Genomic DNA, 16,852 nt, shown 5'->3' with positions numbered 1-16,852 from the left:
TGCTTCTTGAACTGTATTACCCATCAACTGGATAACCTCATCGCATATGGCTTTGGATAAGTATGATGGGTGACCAAAGCCTTTATCTCCATACTGATTTATGAGATCACACAGAAAGGGATCAAATCTGGCAACTAATTCAAGCAATTCGAGAAAGTTACCATTATTTGGAGAACCCAAATAATAATTTCCCCTAAAGTGGCTATGTTCTGCCAAAAGAGAAATCGCTGCAATAACTTGCTGAAGTACGTGCCTCCAGTAATCCTGCTATGCTTTGATTTGCTCTTCGAGTTTTGATGTGAGCATCTGACCATGCTTTCTTGTTAAGTACAGTTAGCATAGAGTTCATATTTTCTGAGTTTCTCTGGGTTTGATGAATCCAGTAGAAGCTAAAGCTACAGTTGAGGTAGTTTGGTTACAAAAAAGTATGGAAAAAAGTAGACTTTTCCTTTTGTGGGAGAATACACTAGCCATTCTTGAGGGTAGGTTTCTCCATTTACTTTGGTGGAATAGAATAAATTATTTGAGCAGAAGAGGGCATGGCTTGCTTCAGAGTAGTAAATGGTCTATCCCAGTGCTGACATTATGATGGACCTTTCTCAATCAAGTATGATATTTCTCGTTATTCAGTGTGGTCCATAAACCTACGTCTTTATTGTCTCTGAAATCACTAATAGCATGAACAGTTGGTATTTTTGTGTCTGCAGTGTTAGGGTTTCCACTGAGATGATTTGCTTCGTTTCCAAATAATGTAAAATGGTAATGAGCTTCAACTACTTCTTTTGGTGTAACTATCTCATGCCGTGTTCCTTCTGCGCCTTGTATTAATTATTTTTCTGTAGGTCTTGCCACTTCATTGTCACTTTCCTTGGAAATTTCTTTATTGTAGTGGTAGTTACTGACAACAGTTCTCATCAAAGTTCTTGGGAGGCTGTGCTCTGATATAAACTGGTTGTTCGTCAGTCTGCTCAGACTGCTCTGTTTCGTCTACTTGATTTTCTTCTGTTTGTAAACATGAATGTTCTGTATCCAAGAGATTATGTAGGGCTGTTTTTGCCGGCAGTGCAAAGCCATTGAATATTTCCTTCTGTTGGGGTTTGGGGGTTTTTTTGGGTCACTTTCATTTACTAGCACCACTTTCATATTGCTTACTCATTATTATTTTCATAAAAAGTAAAAAATAATATTGCTATTCACAATGATATAAAAGAATCCTCACTGGATCTCTAAATGCACACTATAATGATGGACACAAGTGATCTGAACACTTGTATTGTTTTATCATTTGATTCTGAGTAGCTTTAAAACCTCCACGAACTTTACTAACGTATGCACTTGTGTAACTGTTATAAAATCATAGCACATAGTACATAGGAAGCTGCCTAATACTGAACTGTTCCACCTAGCTCAGTATTTACAGCAACTGGAGTTTAAGATAAGGAGTCTCTCCAAGCCATAGCTGGAGATGCCAGAGATTGAACCTGGTGTCTCCCGCACACAAAGCAGGTGCTCTATCACTTTGTACATCTCCAAGCCCACTGAATGTGCATAGTTTTGGGGGGCTTGGATAGAGCACAGATTGATTTGATGTGTGGTGTGGGCAGTACCAAATTTACATATGGGCTGAGCAGGCTGCAGTCCAGGGCCTCATAATCGATGGTGACCTGGAGGATGTGAATGGTGGTGTGGCGGGGATGGGCCTTCCAAACCCTTGGAACCCTTGACCAGTGCCCAGTTTGGCTAGCTGCTGGAGCCAGGCCTGCTTATAAGGAATCTAAATGGCAGCTAGAATCAGGCACCTGGTGCTTCTCGGACCATTGTCCACCCATTAGGACCCTACTGGCAATAGCTCAGTTGGTAGACCATAAGACTCTTAATCTCAGGGTCATGGGTTCAAGCCTCATATCAGGTTCCTGCATTGCAGGGGGTTGGATTAGATGACCCTTATAACCCCTTCCAACTCTACAATTTGATGATTTTATGACCCATCAAATGACAGTATCTTTGCCTACCCTGCCCCTGAAAACCTGCACAAACGTATCTGCATGGGAGTCTGTTCATGCAGCCTTCTGAATGCATGGGTGTTGGGGTGTGAGCTCTGGATATGACCCTGCTCTCCTCTCCTCAATGGTGCATTTTCTCACCTTAGATGGTGTTATAGGTTTGTGAAGGTCAGTCCAGATAATGGATGTTCAGTGCTGCCATGTACATGTCTAAAAAAGTTGCCTGTTGCCATCAATATAAATAAAGGTAAAGGTAAAGGTACCCCTGACCGTTAGGTCCAGTCGCAGACGACTCTGGGGTTGCACACACATCTTGCTCTATAGGCCAAGGGAGCTGGCATTTGTCTGCAGACAGCTTCTGGGTCATGTAGCCAGCGTGACTAAGCTGCTTCTGGCAAACCAGAGCAGCGCACAGAAACGCCGTTTACCTTCCCAATGGAGCGGTACCTATTTATCTACTTGCACTTTGACGTGCTTTTGAACTGCTAGGTGGGCAGGAGCTGGGACCGAACAACAGGAGCTCATCCTGTCACGGGGATTCGAACCACCGACCTTCTGATCAGCAAGCCCTAGGCTCTGTGGTTTAGACCACAGCACCACAGCACCACCCACGTCCCTATCAAGATAAGTAGGTGGGCCTTATCCTACCTCACCTGGCTCAATGCCATGCCATCCAAGCCTGAAGACCTACATGCGAAGGGGGGCTGTGTGAATTTTGGCTGATGCTGGGAGCTGAAGAAACAGAGACTTGTATTGCTCTATGCTGGACCCCAAAGCTATGGGTGATCTTCCTCAAAACCTAATGGGGAGAGAAGACCTATGGAGTGTTAATGCTGTGACCCCCTCCATCCTAAGCTCAGGTTGTATATATACGTAAATAAAGCCACACACCCTAAAGACACCACAGGCTCCACTGACCTTCTCTCCAAGGAAATCAGAGCCAATGTGGTGCAGCAGTTAGGATGCCAGACTAGGACCTGGGAGACCAGGGTTCAAAGCCCCACTCAGTCATGGAACGTCTCTGGGTGACCTTGAACCAGTCACTGCCTCTCAGCCTAACCTACTTTACAGATTTGTTGTGGAGATTAAGGGGGGGGGGGGAACAACCATGTAAGTCACCTTGAACTGAACTCTGGGTAAGCATTGGAACCCCTGGAGTTGCTTACCACTCAGAAATTGGAGTTTGTGCGACCATAAGAAAAAGCTTCATTTGCCTAAGATCTGTACAGATTGTTCTAGTTTTGCTCTTTCCAAAAGTTTTCAGCAGTAGAATACTCACTCCCCCCACCCCACTCTTATGGGGGGGGGCAGAGAAGTGATTCAAAGGTGTGCTTAAATATAACCACGGTAAATGATAGCTGTTTCATTATATCGCCCATCACACCATCTAAGCGACTTCTTTCCCTATTAAAATTGTTGATTGAAGGTGGTTAGCTGTTTATCAGCTCTAAATTACATTTCTTCTCTCTTAGGGCCCTGTTGGTTGGAAAACGGGGAAAAAATCATCAACAGCCCTCCTAGTTAGTCACAAGGAAAGCTTCCAAAAGCTGGATTTTCAGGGAGTGGGGAGTGGGGTGGGGGAGATCGACAAACACAGATTGCACCTCCAGATCTCCCTTGAGACATCATGCTTTCTTTGTTCTGCTAAGAAAAATTAACCTCAATCTTGGCTCAAGGTCCCCGGATTGATTATCATAGTCATTTAAATACTGTAATCTCATTTGCAGCATCAAGGAAAGGGAGCGAAAAGGAGAAGGAATTAGAAAGGGAAAAGGAGGGGGGAGGAGACCAGAGAAAAGAGTGAGCAGGGCGGGTGGTGTCTTTGGGGGGGAAGAAAACCGCATAAATTATCTGACAAAAAGAGAAGGCTTTTGGCTTTCTGCTTATGGACCCCATTTCAAGATCTTTCCACTTGATTGAAAAAGTTGATGAAGTTTAAATGAAGCAGAATTAGGAAGCGGGGGTGGACGAGTATTGACGTCGGCCCAGCTGAAGAATGTACAATTCAATAGGGCTGGGAGGGATTTTTTTTTCTCCTCTCTCCCCTTTTCAGTGGCAAAGAGGGGGAAAGGCCTAAATGGTATAATCTTCAATCAAATCTAACATTGAGGATGACAAGGCAGGGGTAATGAGAAGAGGCCAAAGCAGGCGTGTTGGTTAAAGAAATTAATCCCTCTTGCTGAGCCCAAGAGTTCAGGCTTTGATGTCTATTGTGTAGCCGTGGTGCCATCCTATCTAAATGCTAACTAACTAGGAGAGGGATGTGGGACTGTGCTTTTCATGGCGGAGGCTAATCTGATAATAACTATTTTATCCTCTCGATTCATACGCTCCAACTGTCCCCATTTCCCAGGGAAGGTCCTGTTTGTTTCGTCGTCGTCCCCTCTCCTTGTACCTGATCCTGATAAAATACTGTCCTCAATTTGGGGGGCCAAAAAAAGAGAGTTTTAATTCTGGCTTGGAAAGAGCCACTCACTTTGTATGGTTGCTTGGGGCACACAATTTCCTTCAGGTAACCCAAGTGCAAAAGTTGACAACACCTAGTTCTTGGAGTGGGGATGTTTCCTCTTTTAAGCCATAATTCAAGGACAAACTGCACATGGTTTGGGGGCAGGCATCTGTGTCTAAACACAGGTCTGCCCCATTCACTGATATAGCAGAGTACAGGATCTTTGTGTTAAGAGTCATGTGGTGAAGACTCTTGACTTAATGGTTCCCTCTTTAGATGCTAAATTTCCAAAGGTAATAAGCCAGCCCTGTTGTGTTTGGAGACCCAAGTGGGGCTCTAGGCTTCTGCTCCAAGCTACCACCCTTATGATGCCACTACCTCCCAGCTCTCTAGAGATGGGGGAGAATGTGTTTCAGTTCACATTTAAAGGCCAACCTACCAACTTCACCGTTTCAAAAACTATATGCGAACCAAAATGCGGCCATCTTTCAAAGTTCACACTTCTCCAAATTTTGCAATGCAGCTGCTCAGCCAAGTAATGCTTACAAAAGTGCAAATCCCAGAGTAAAGTGTGCATAAAAATTCATATATTAGTGAAAATGACATATAAGAATTCATTATATTATGGAAATTTGACAATTAAGTATTCAACATGAATCCTAATCAGAGTAGACCCATTGAAGTTAATGGGCATGGATAACTTATAGAATCATAAACTTCTGGAGTTGGAAAAGACCCTGAGGGTCATCTAGTTCAATCCCCTGCGATGAGGAATCTCAACTAAAGCATCCATGATAATTTGCCATCCCACCTCGGCTTTAAAACTTCAATGGAAGGAGAGTCCATCACCTCCCAAGGGAGTCCGTTCTATTGTTGAACAGCTCTTACTGTCAGAAAGTTATTCCTGATGTTTAGTCAGAATCTCCTTGTTTTGATCCTACGCTCCAGAGCAGGAGAAAACAAACTTGCTCCATCTTCCATGGGGCAGCCCTTTAGATATTTGAAGATGGTTCTCATATCTCCTCTGTCTCCCCTTTCCCAGACTAAACATACCCGACTCCCTCAACCATTCCTCATAATTTTTGTTTTCCAGACCCTTGATCATCTTGGTTGCCCTCCTTTGCACATGTTCCAGCTTGTCAATATCCTTTTTAAATTGTGGTGCCCAGAACTGGACACAGGACTCCAAGTGGGGTCTGACCAAGGCAGTACTATTACTTCCCTTGGTCTGGACATTAGACTTCTGTTGATGCATCCTAGGATAGCATTTGCTTCTTTTGCTGCTGCGTCACACTGTTGACTCATGTTAAGTTTGTGGTCTACTAAGACCCCTAAATCCTTTTCACTTGTACTGCTAAGTGCACAATCTTACATTTTTCCCGGTTGAAATTTACAGTAGTACCTCAGGTTAAGAATTTAATTCGTTCTGGAGGTCAGTTCTTAACCTGAAACTGTTCTTAACCTGAGGTACTTTAGCTTATGGGGCCTCCTGTTGCCGCCACCGCATGATTTCTGTTCTTGTCCTGAAGCAAAGTTCTTAACCCGAGGTACTATTTCTGGGTTAGCGGAGTCTGTAACCTGAAGCGTCTGTAACCCGATGTACCACTTTATTGTGTTAATTTTGGCCCAGTTCTCCAATCTGTTAAGGTAATATTGAATCCCAATTCTGTCTTTTGTGGCATTAGGCACCCCTCCCAGTTTGGTGTCATCTTCAAATTTGTCAATTTCAGTGGGCCTGCTCTAAGTAGGATGTAGCCAAATGCTACCCTAGACATTCAAAGCATGTGGCTTCCCTCAAAGAACTCTGGGAACTGTAGCTTATCAAGGGCACTGGAAATTGTAGCTCTATGTGCAGCAACCCATAGTTCCCAGGATTTTTGGGGGTAGTCATACACGTTAAATGTATGCAACGAGAACTCTTCGATGGCCCCAGACACAAGAGGGAGGGAATTGTATTTCAGTACATATCGGTGCTTTAAGGCACCATAATGACATTATCCTGTCATTTCAGTCGGTCTTGAAACCACATAGAAGGGACTCACAGATTAAAATAAGTTACACTCGTCACAGTGGAGCACATAAATTCATTGCATAACAAAGACAACTCTGCAAGAATAGTCCAAAACATTTTGCAGTTTGAGACAAAGGACAAGATGACATATTCCTCCCCTCTCTCCATTTCTATGTGCAAAAGCTGACCACACTAGCTGTTGAATCTTCCTTCAGCATCCTCCATTGCACCTGAAGGATTCAGGCTAGCTTAGGGCAGTGGAAGCTCATATGTTAGGGTATATGGGACACTGCTCCACCAAGCTCAGTCTGCCCTCACCTGCCTACCTTACTTAAAAACAGTCCAGGAGGCAGCACTGGCTCTCAGCTTCATCCCTAGTTTCAGGCCACACTCACACTAAACATTTAAAGTACTATGATACCACTTTAAACGGTCATGGTTTCGCCCAGAGAATTCTGGGAGCTATAGTTTGTGAAGGGTGCCAAGAGTTGAGCCACTGAGCCTAGGGCTTGCCAGTCGGAAGGTTGGCAGTTCGAACCCCCGCATTGGGGTGAGCTCCCGTTGCTCGGTCCCTGCTCCTGCCAACCTAGTTCAAAAGTTCAAAAGCACGCCAGTGCAAGTAGATAACTAGGTACCACTGTGGCGGGAAGGGAAACGGCATTTCCATGCATTGCTCTGTTTTCGCCAGAAGCAGCTTAGTCATGCTGGCTACATGACCCGGAAAAACTGTCTGCAGACAAACGTCAGCTCCCTCAGCCAGTAAAGTGAAATGAGATGAGCGCTGCAACCCCAGAGTCATTCATGACTGGACTTAACTGTCAGGGGTCCTTTACCTTATTCGCTTCCCAGAGCTATATTTCTCAGAGTTCTCAGGGAAGAGTGACTGATTGCTAAATCGCTCTGGGAATTGTAACTCTGTGAGGGGAATGGGGCCTCCAAGCAGCTCTCAGCACTCTTTCCAAACTACAGCTCCCAGAATTCTCTAGGGAAAGCCATGTCTGTTCACCATGGTATCACGGAGCTTTATACATATGATGGTCTTCTTTTTGTCCTTTATATAACTCATCAGGAAGGAAGATGGAGACGAAATTGAATTAATTGGTTCTGCCTGTCATTGGCTCTCTGGCACCATCTACTGGTAGGCTCCCTGCCTTCTGCCCCACCAGTCGCAATGGCCACAAGCCACCATTGGATTAGAGGCTGTGCAACGGGCTGCGAGGCACATGAACAGAGACACAGAGCTCTGTCCATTCAGCACCATTCAGCAGCTGCCACATGAGGCAGGGCCTTATGGAAAGGACAACTTTCAAGGGGCGAGGCCAGCTAAACAACAATAGCACAGGCAGCTCCAGTTTGCTCACTGCTTCTGTATCACTGAAGAAGGCGGCACCCTGGTGGTAAATTAGTCTAACCCTTTGCTCAGTGCAACTGCCACAACCCCACCAGGAGGGTATTCAACCTCTGCTAAACTACTTCCATGTTGTTCCACTATTGAATAGCTCTTCCCATTAAGACAGGGGCGAGGAACCATTTTCAGTATTGGCTAAGGCGGATGTCAGCTATAGTCCCAAGGAAGTGGAGGCACCAGATTGGTGAAATCTGCCTTACCTTTTGATTCTGAACCTAAAGGACAGAATCTAACTTTGTGCAAGGCATCCAAGAAAACACTGTGAATATTTCAGTGGTTTCCTTTAATATTTCAGGGTGTTTTGAGGATGAACTATGCTTTTTTATATATAGAAATACAGTGGTACCTCGCATTAAGAACTTAATTCGTTCTGGAGGTCCGTTCTTAACCTCAAACTGTTTGTAACCTGAGGTACTATTTCTGGGTTAGCAGAGTCTGTAACCTGAAGCGTCTGTAACCTGAAGTGTCTGTAACCTGAGGTACCACTGTAATGTGGAGAGTTTTCACTCTTCGAAATATCAGCATTTCCAGAAATGTTACATCTCTAGATAAAACTGCTTTGGTTGCTATCCATCTGTACGTTGGACAGATCACTGGGAATTTCCTGTTCATTCTTATTGGAGAGAGGGAAATGGACATTCTTGTCTAGGGTACTGCCATGACCCCAGAGTCCAGCAGCTGCCAGGATCCTGACTCAGTTGAATCCCCACCAGGTTCTGGGAATTTTTTTAATGGCAATTTATTTGTTTTTTAAAAGTTTATATCGCAATTTTCACTGCATCTGACTGGATTAGGAAAATAAAACAAATCATAGACAAAGCTAGAAAACAATGCAGTGAGCGTTAGCATGCTGTGCAAATTTAAGTATAAAGGGTTGCCGCCAACTTAAGTCCTTCTCAGAGTAGACCTACTGGAACTAATGGGCCTAAATTAGTCATGTGCATTAATTTCAATGGGTCCATTATTTCAATGGCTCTTCTCTGTCCCCCATCCCCCCCTTTTAAACATCCCATCCATTTTCTCAAGTGCAACGCTTAAGAGGATCTTCTCTTGATATAACTGCATATGGCTTCAGGGAAATTACACTACCCTGATAATTCAGTTTGGGGTAGAAAAAGGTTCCCATAATATTGCCTTGGTCTTTTTCTTATTTTATGGATCTGAGGATGGATGTACCACTCAGAATTGCAGTCATGTTACAGTTTTAAGCAACCCTTTCCAAATTCTTTCATTTTATGATCAGGCCAATCCCCCACCTTGCCCCCAGGATGTAAATATATGTAAAAGCAAGGACAGGGAACCTATGCCTCTTCAGGTGTGATTGGACTACAACTCCCATCATCCCAAACCATTGGCTATGTGGCCTGGGACTGATAGGTGTTGTAGTAAAAAAAAAAACAACAAAACTCATCTGGAGGGACACAGTTTCTTCCAGTCCTGTTATAAGCAAACTTTTCTCTTTTTTAAAAAACGGCATCTTGTGCTAAGGATAAAGGCAGTGAAATAAGGAAACTTATGAGAGGTTGCCACCTAGAGGAGGAGGAAGAAAGTAGGTGCTGCAGAAAAGGCACGCTTGGTGTCGCTAAAACAGAGGGTGGCAGCATTGCCATAAATACCGGTATATTTATTTTGGAGGGATGAACAGAAGAGGCAAAGTGAATTTTTGAGGACAGTGAGGCATCATCCCACAGACTAGATTTCTAAAAAGGAGGTAACTGGATATGCTCTGATGTCGAAACACATTTCCTGCAGTGAGTCCTGCTAAATTTTGATGGGGTTAAGTTTCAAGAGAGCAGTGCTTGGTGGGTTTCAGCCTTGTTTTAACTTCTAAACTGTAATCTGGTTACACGATTTGTATGTGGAAAGTGCAATCTGATGATGACTAGCAGGCTTGGCTTCAGCAGTTGCACCCTGGGGCAGCTAACAGGACACATCCTCAGTATGGGCTATGAATGGAAGCTGCAGGCTTGCACATATTGTATGGTGTAGTGGTTAGAGTGTCAGACAACAGTGCCTGGGAGACCCCAGGGTTTAAGTCTTTCACTCAGCCATGCTGGGTATCACTTAGGCCAGTCACCGACTCCGAGCCTAATCTACTTCACAGGGTTGTTGGGATTAAATAAGAAGAGGCAGAATCATGCATGCCATCTTGAACTCCTTGGGAGAAAAGGTGGGATATGAATGCAATAAAAATAATGGAATAGAATAGTCAATTTATCTAATAACACTCCTGGTCATTAATCTTTCAGATGTTATTTAACAAAATGTATACAGAAAACCTTTAAGCAGGTTTACAAAAAAACCCCACCCAAAACATTAAAATTATAAATAAAAAACAGTTAAACGGGTACTTTCAATGTTTTTAAAGATGATTAAAATCAACAGTAGCTAAAAAGAAATAAAACACCTGTCAACATTCTACAGGTCTGGGGAGGTCTGACTAACCAAATAGGAGAGCACAGTGAAAGTGCCTGCCTGATGCCAATAGAATTTCATCCAGCAGAGCTTTTCTGCTACTGAAGGCAAATGAGCATAATGGTCACAAATCCATTCAGGATTGGCACTGGCATTAGAAATCCAGTTGCAGCAGACTTAATTTAAACTTACAACAACTTATAATAAGACTAAACCTTAACACTATATACAGTCATACCTCAGGTTACAGACGCTTCAGGTTGCGCATTTTCGGGTTACAGATGCGTTGAAACCTGGAAGTACCGGAACAGGTTACTTCCGGGTTTCAGCACTTGTGCATGCGCAGAAGCACTAAATTGCACTTTGCGCATGCGCAGAAGTGCAAAATTGTTACCCGTGCATGCGTGCACTGACATGGCACTGCGGGTTGCGAATGCTGCAGGTTGCAAACATGCCTCCCGCACGGATCATGTTCGCAACCCAAGCGTTTACTGTACAGAAACACCCAAGGCAAAAGAGATAGAAAGATAAAGTTAAACCCACGCTCCTTCTGGCCTTATTTTTATACTCAGCATGGCCTTGACTGAAAGGGACAGCAAAGCCAGTTAAGCCAGCTGTACTCAACCCAAACATCATGAACCTTCTGCTTTTTCTTTCACACAGAGAAGCTTTCATAACCCTCTTTTTTTTAATAATGTATTTTTATTTTAAAAATTCTTGATTTACAAAAGTATGTATAATGTCTCTTGTATTTTTACCATGTAATATTTTTACAAATCAGTTTCATTTGTTGAGACATTAGAAAGAAAAGGGGGAAAGAGGAGGAGGGGGGAAAGATGGGTGAGGGTGGGGTGGGGATGTTTCTATTTTACTTAATGTATGTAGGGTTTGGTGTCAGCGTTTCTTGTGCTGTTCACTTGTGTTCCTTTGGTGGTGAGAGAGGTTGGGGTTGTTTGTTTGTGATTGGCTGTGGTGATCATTGTTTTTGTGTGTTAGGGGGTGGGTAGGTGTTCCATAACCCTCTTGAGTTAATTAGAATAGGAAAGATCTTTACACATCATATCAATACTTTCTACACTAAGAAATGCAAACTGACAGTTACAGTGCCATCCTCCATACCTGGGAGACCAGAGTTCAAATCCCCAGTTGGCCATGAAAGCTCAGTGGGTGGCCTTGGGCCAGGCACTGCCTCTAAGCCTAGCCAGCTACACAGGGTTTTTGTGAGGGTTAAATGAGGATGGGGAGAAGAACCAGGAGCAAAAAGTGGGATATGAATACAATAAACAACTGTGCAAAGGAAACAGAATCTCAGCTCATCCTTAAACTATTGATCACGTGCTTCCCTCTAGTGTTTAATCTGGCACCTGCAGGCACCCGCACTTCTAATTCTGTGTTATCATCAATATTCAAGGCCACTGGAACTTTGCTGCTTACTAAAAGTAGTCAACCTGCATTCCCTTCCATGCTGACCAGTTGATCTTATTAGCGAGAAAATCCTGATGTCTGCCTTTTGATAACAACCATCCCAGACCCTGCACTCATCTCTGAAGGATGGCAACAGGAGAGGGAGACTTTTCTGTGGTGGCTTCCTGTTTGTGGGATGGTCTCCCCAGGGAGGCTTGCCCAGTGCCTTCATTACATATCTTTGGGCACCAGGCAAAAGCATTCTGGATCTCTCAGCAGCCTTTGATACAATCGACCATAACATCCTTCTGGACCGTCTAGAAGGGCTGGGAGCTGGGGGCACTGTCATACAGTAGTTTCACTCCTTCCTCCTGGGCCGTGTTCAGAAAGTGGTGGGGGAGGAGTGTTCAGACCCCTGGGCTCTCACTTGTGGGGTGCCTCAGGGTTCCGTCCTCTCCCCCATGCTTTTTAACATCTATATGAAGCCTCTGGGAGAGATCATCAGGGGGGTTGGACTGGGTGTCCATCAATATGCAGATGATACCCAGCTCTACCTCTCTTTCAAATTAGAACCAGTGAAGGTCCTGTGTGAGTGCCTGGAGGCGGTTGAAGGATGGATGGCGGCTAATGGACTGAGGCTGAATCCTGAAAAGACAGAGGTACTGTTTTTGGGGGACAGGAGGCGGGCTGGTGTGGAGGACTCCCTGGTCCTGAATGGGGTAACTGTGCCCCTGAAGGACCAGGTGTGCAGCCTGGGAGTCATATTGGACTCACAGCTGTCCATGGAGGAGCAGGACAGTTCTGTATCCAGGGCAGCTGTCTACCAACTCCACCTGGTACGCAGGCTGAGACCCTACCTGCCCGTGGACTGTCTCGTCAGAGTGGTGCATGCTCTAGTTATCTCCCACTTGGACTACTGCAATGTGCTCTACGTGGGGCTACTTTGAAGGTGACCCGGAAACTACAACTAATCCAGAATGCGGCAGCTAGACTGGTGACTAGGAGTGGCTGCCGAGACCACATAACACTAGTCTTGAAAGATCTACATTGGCTCTCAGTACGTTTCCGAGCACAATTCAAAGTGCTGGTGTTGACCTTTAAAGCCCTAAATGGCCTCGGCCCAGTATACCTGAAGGAGCGTCTCCACCCCCATCGTTCTGCCCGGACGCTGAGGTCCACCGCTAAGGGCCTTCTGGCAGTTCCCTCATTGCGAGAAGCAAAGCTACAGGGAACCAGGCAGAGGGCCTTCTCGGTAGTGGCGCCAGCCCTGTGGAACGACCTCCCATCAGATGTCAAAGCGATAAACAACTACCTGACATTCAGAAGACATCTTAAGGCAGCCCTGTTCAGGGAAGTTTTTAATGTGTGATATTTTAGTGTATTTTTGGTTTCTGTGGAAGCCGCCCAGAGTGGCTGGGGAAACCCAGCCAGATGGGCGGGGTATAAATAATAATAATAATAATAATAATAATAATAATAATAACTAATCTTCATCTAGGCCTTTGGCTAATGAAACTGTATATGGGGCAGGGTATTGTTTGTGTTTGTTACTACCGTATTTTTCGCCCTATAGGACGCACTTTCCCCCCTCCAAAAATGAAGGGGAAATGTGTGTGCGTCCTATGGGGCAAATGCAGGCTTTCGCTGAAGCCTGGAGAGCGAGAGCGGTCAGTGTGCACCGACCCCTCTCGCTCTCCAGGTTTCGCGGACCTCTCTGCAAGCAGCGGGAGCACTCCCGCTGCTTGGGGAGAGTTGCCGGCATCCCGAAGCCTGCGCGTGCTGAGATCAGTGCGTCCAGGCTTCGCGGACCTCTCCGCAAGCAGCAGGAGCGCTCCCGCTGCTTGGGGAGAGTTGCCGGCATCCCGAAGCCTGCGCGCGCTGAGATCAGTGCGTCCAGGCTTCGCGGACCTCTCCGCAAGCAGCGGGAGCGCTCCCGCTGCTTGGGGAGAGTTGCCGGCATCCCGAAGTCTGCGCGCGCTGATCTCAGCGCGTCCAGGCTTCGCGGACCTCTCCGCAAGCAGCGGGAGCGCTCCCACTGCTTGGGGAGAGTTGCCGGCATCCCGAAGCCTGCGCGCGCTGAGATCAGTGCGTCCAGGCTTCGCGGACCTCTCCGCAAGCAGCGGGAGCGCTCCTGCTGCTTGGGGAGAGTTGCTGGCATCCCGAACCCTGCGCGCGCTGAAATCAGCGCGTCCAGGCTTCGCGGACCTCTCCGCAAGCAGCGGGAGCGCTCCCGCTGCTTGGGGAGAGTTGCCGGCATCCCGAAGCCTGCGCGTGCTGAGATCAGCGCGTCCAGGCTTCGCGGACCTCTCCGCAAGCAGCGGGAGCCAGCGCTGGGCTCCCACGGCTTGCAGAGAGCTGCCTGTTTGGGGGCTGGGGTCGGGGGAAGCTCGGGCCGCCCTAGCCCCGCGCCTGGGGGAAAAATATTTTTTTCCCCTTTATTTCCCCCCCAAAAAACTAGGTGCGCCTTATGGGATGGTGCGTCCTATAGGGTGAAAAATACCGTATGTTATGTATTTTTGTGTTTTTGTATTTTATTTTATTTTTTTAATATTTTTTATTACATTTTCAGATACAAACTCCAAAAGTACAAGAAATATAAGGAAAAAGTAAGAAAGAAAAGAAGAGAAAGAAAAAAAAACACCACCTTTCCCAAGCTTTTTCTATACAACCTACTGGACTTCCCCACATCTTCCTCACCCTGCGTTCTTTACAATAAAAATATCAGCAAATTATTACCTTGTTTCATGTCTTATTTTGTACCTTTCAGATATTATGTTTTTGAGTTTAAAATACTTTTTGTGTTTTTGTATTTTAAACTCCCTGTGATCCTTGGATTATGGGAAGTATAGACATTTATTTAATATGAACAAACAAACAAACAAACAAAAGCATTTATTGGTGTTCCTTTTCTAACATATAGAAGAAATGGCAAAATATATGTTCCCTGTAAGGCAGCCTTGAAGCACCTTAAAATTATTATTCCAATCCAGTGCAGCGAGAAGACAGGGGACACACACACACACACACACACACACACACACACACACTCATAAAATGAAAAGGTCAGATCTAAACAAATAATACTGGACAGCATGTATGTAAATGTGCTTGGCATCCACAATTTAAGGGGCAGTCCTTATCAACCTTTCTGCCCGCCCCAGGCAGCTGCTGGAGACCTCGCACCCTCCCAAGACCACCACCATGTGGCTTCTATGTGAGCCCCTGCACCATGCTGGGTGTGAAAGCTGCCATTTTGAACTTCCACCACTCCGTATCATTGTAGGAAAGTAAAATTCCCTCAGTGAGAAGCTGTGAATAGGTGTGTGTCGATCTTAACTTTTTCTACGGTTTATTACTGTAGATTAAAGACTGGCATAACTTAATATGAAAACAGGTTGCCATGGTAGCCAGAGAGCAAAATAGAAAATGGCTACTGCTACAGCCAGGCCCAATGGAGGGGAAAGAGCTGTAGCTTAGTGGTAGAACATCTGCTTTGCAGTCAGAAAGTCCCAAATTCAACTTGCTGGGGTTTGGCAAGGCCCCTATCCAAAACCCTGAAGAACTGCTGCTAGTCAGTGTGGACAATACTGAACCATATGAGCCAGTGGGCCTGACTTAGTTTTATGGCAGCTCCCTGTGTTCCTATTTTAACCAGCCTTTAAAACACAATGAGGACTGGAAACTTGCTTTGTTTTTAGCTCAGTGGCAGTCCCTGGTGCCTCCAGGTAGAGCTGGGGAAAGTTACTCCATAAAACCCTTGAGAGCTTCTGCCAGTCAGTGTAGACAGCACTGAGCCTGATGGACCAATGCTCTGACTCTCTATGTCCCAAAGCAGCTGGGGTGGGGGTCCGAAGGCTGTCAGAGGTCCCTTTGCTGACAGTCCCATCAACTTGTGAAAATGCCACAGACACAAATCCCAAGAGGTCCCCAAAAGCGGCCTGGGGACCTCCCTCCCTCCAATCCCGCGCCATAGCCTCCTCACCTTAGCGATGAGATGGTTCTGGAGCATGCTCTCGCGGGCCACTCCTAGCCGCTCATTCTCACAGCCTGGGTGCAACTCTGCCAAAGTCATTGGCCTCCGTGGCGGGGGACAGATCTGGCTGACACTGCGGCGCCGGGGCAAGCGCACCTTCTGGGCGGTCTTCTGCTCAGGGATGGCTGCTGCCATGGCTGCCCACTGGTGCCGCACGAGATGCCCACCACTGCTCTGGAACGAGAGGGATCTTGCAGCGGCTCCCGGCTCTTTTTGGGCTGCACCACGTTGGAGGGGAGAGAATGGATGCAGAGGCAAGTTGAGTAGAGAGACGCCCCTCTGGGTTACGTCAAGGCCTTGAAAAGAAGGAAAGGAAATCCTGAGGAACCAAACGTACACATACACTCTCTCCTTCTCCTCTCTGGGGAATGGTGAGGCTGGTTGTCGCGGCAACAGGGGACGCTAACCGTGTTTATAAAACAATAGCCAACAGCAGGGTAGGGCACAGCAACACCACACCAGCGCAAGGGGTTGCTAAACAACCGAGTGCAAGAAAGCACACACAGATATCAAACTGTAAAACTCTCTGGCTGATAAGATGGGTCAGCAGTCGTGAAGTCCCAGGGCAACTCTGGACTTAGGAGCATGTGCCAGTTTATGCATTGTCAAATCTGCCATGAACTGTCAGGGCCATAGGTGCCAACTCCTAAAGGGAGTAAATGAGGCAGTCCCCCCCCCCCAATGTATTTTTTTAGGGAGCCAGGCCACCTCAATGTTCAGAGGGTGTTCAGCTCCACCCCCTGGTTCCTTGCGATGTCATACATGCGATGTCAGGATGTCACGCAACATCGCATTGGGGCCCCTCAATAATGCCTCTGTTCTGGGCAAATCATAATCAAAACACATAAACAGCTATTCAAGCTCTAGTGTTCAAGAAAGGAAACAACATTCACAGTTGTTCAAGAAAAGCTCAATTAAGTGGTTGGAGTGCTGGGCCTGGGAGAGACCAGGATTTGAATCCTCACTTGGCCATGAAGCTCTCCTGCTGACCTTGGGCCAGTCACTGCCTCTCTGCCTGACCTTCCTCACAAGGCTGTTATGGGGATTAAATGAGGTGTGAACCACGTGTACCACCTTGAGCTCCTCGGAGAAAAATGTGTGCAATAAATAAATGGAGTAAAAATAATTT

The 16,852-nt window shown here is 46.0% G+C and overlaps 1 protein-coding gene across 1 annotated transcript in view; it reads right to left on the bottom strand.

The window, feature by feature from the left end:
• Positions 1–16,455, bottom strand: part of CFAP77 (cilia and flagella associated protein 77) — a 96,064-nt gene extending 79,609 nt beyond the window's left edge. Inside the window, exon 1 of the mRNA XM_083485366.1 lies at positions 15,673–16,455. Within this exon, the coding sequence (XP_083341492.1) occupies positions 15,673–15,858 (186 nt within the window). The 5' untranslated portion in view covers positions 15,859–16,455. The remainder of the gene's footprint in view (positions 1–15,672) is intronic.
• Between the last annotated feature and the right edge of the window lie 397 nt (positions 16,456–16,852).

The sequence above is a fragment of the Podarcis liolepis genome (genome assembly GCF_965112155.1).
Source record: "Podarcis liolepis genome assembly, chromosome: Z".
NCBI lineage: Eukaryota > Metazoa > Chordata > Lepidosauria > Squamata > Lacertidae > Podarcis > Podarcis liolepis.
This window is presented reverse-complemented; position numbering and strand designations above follow the sequence as displayed.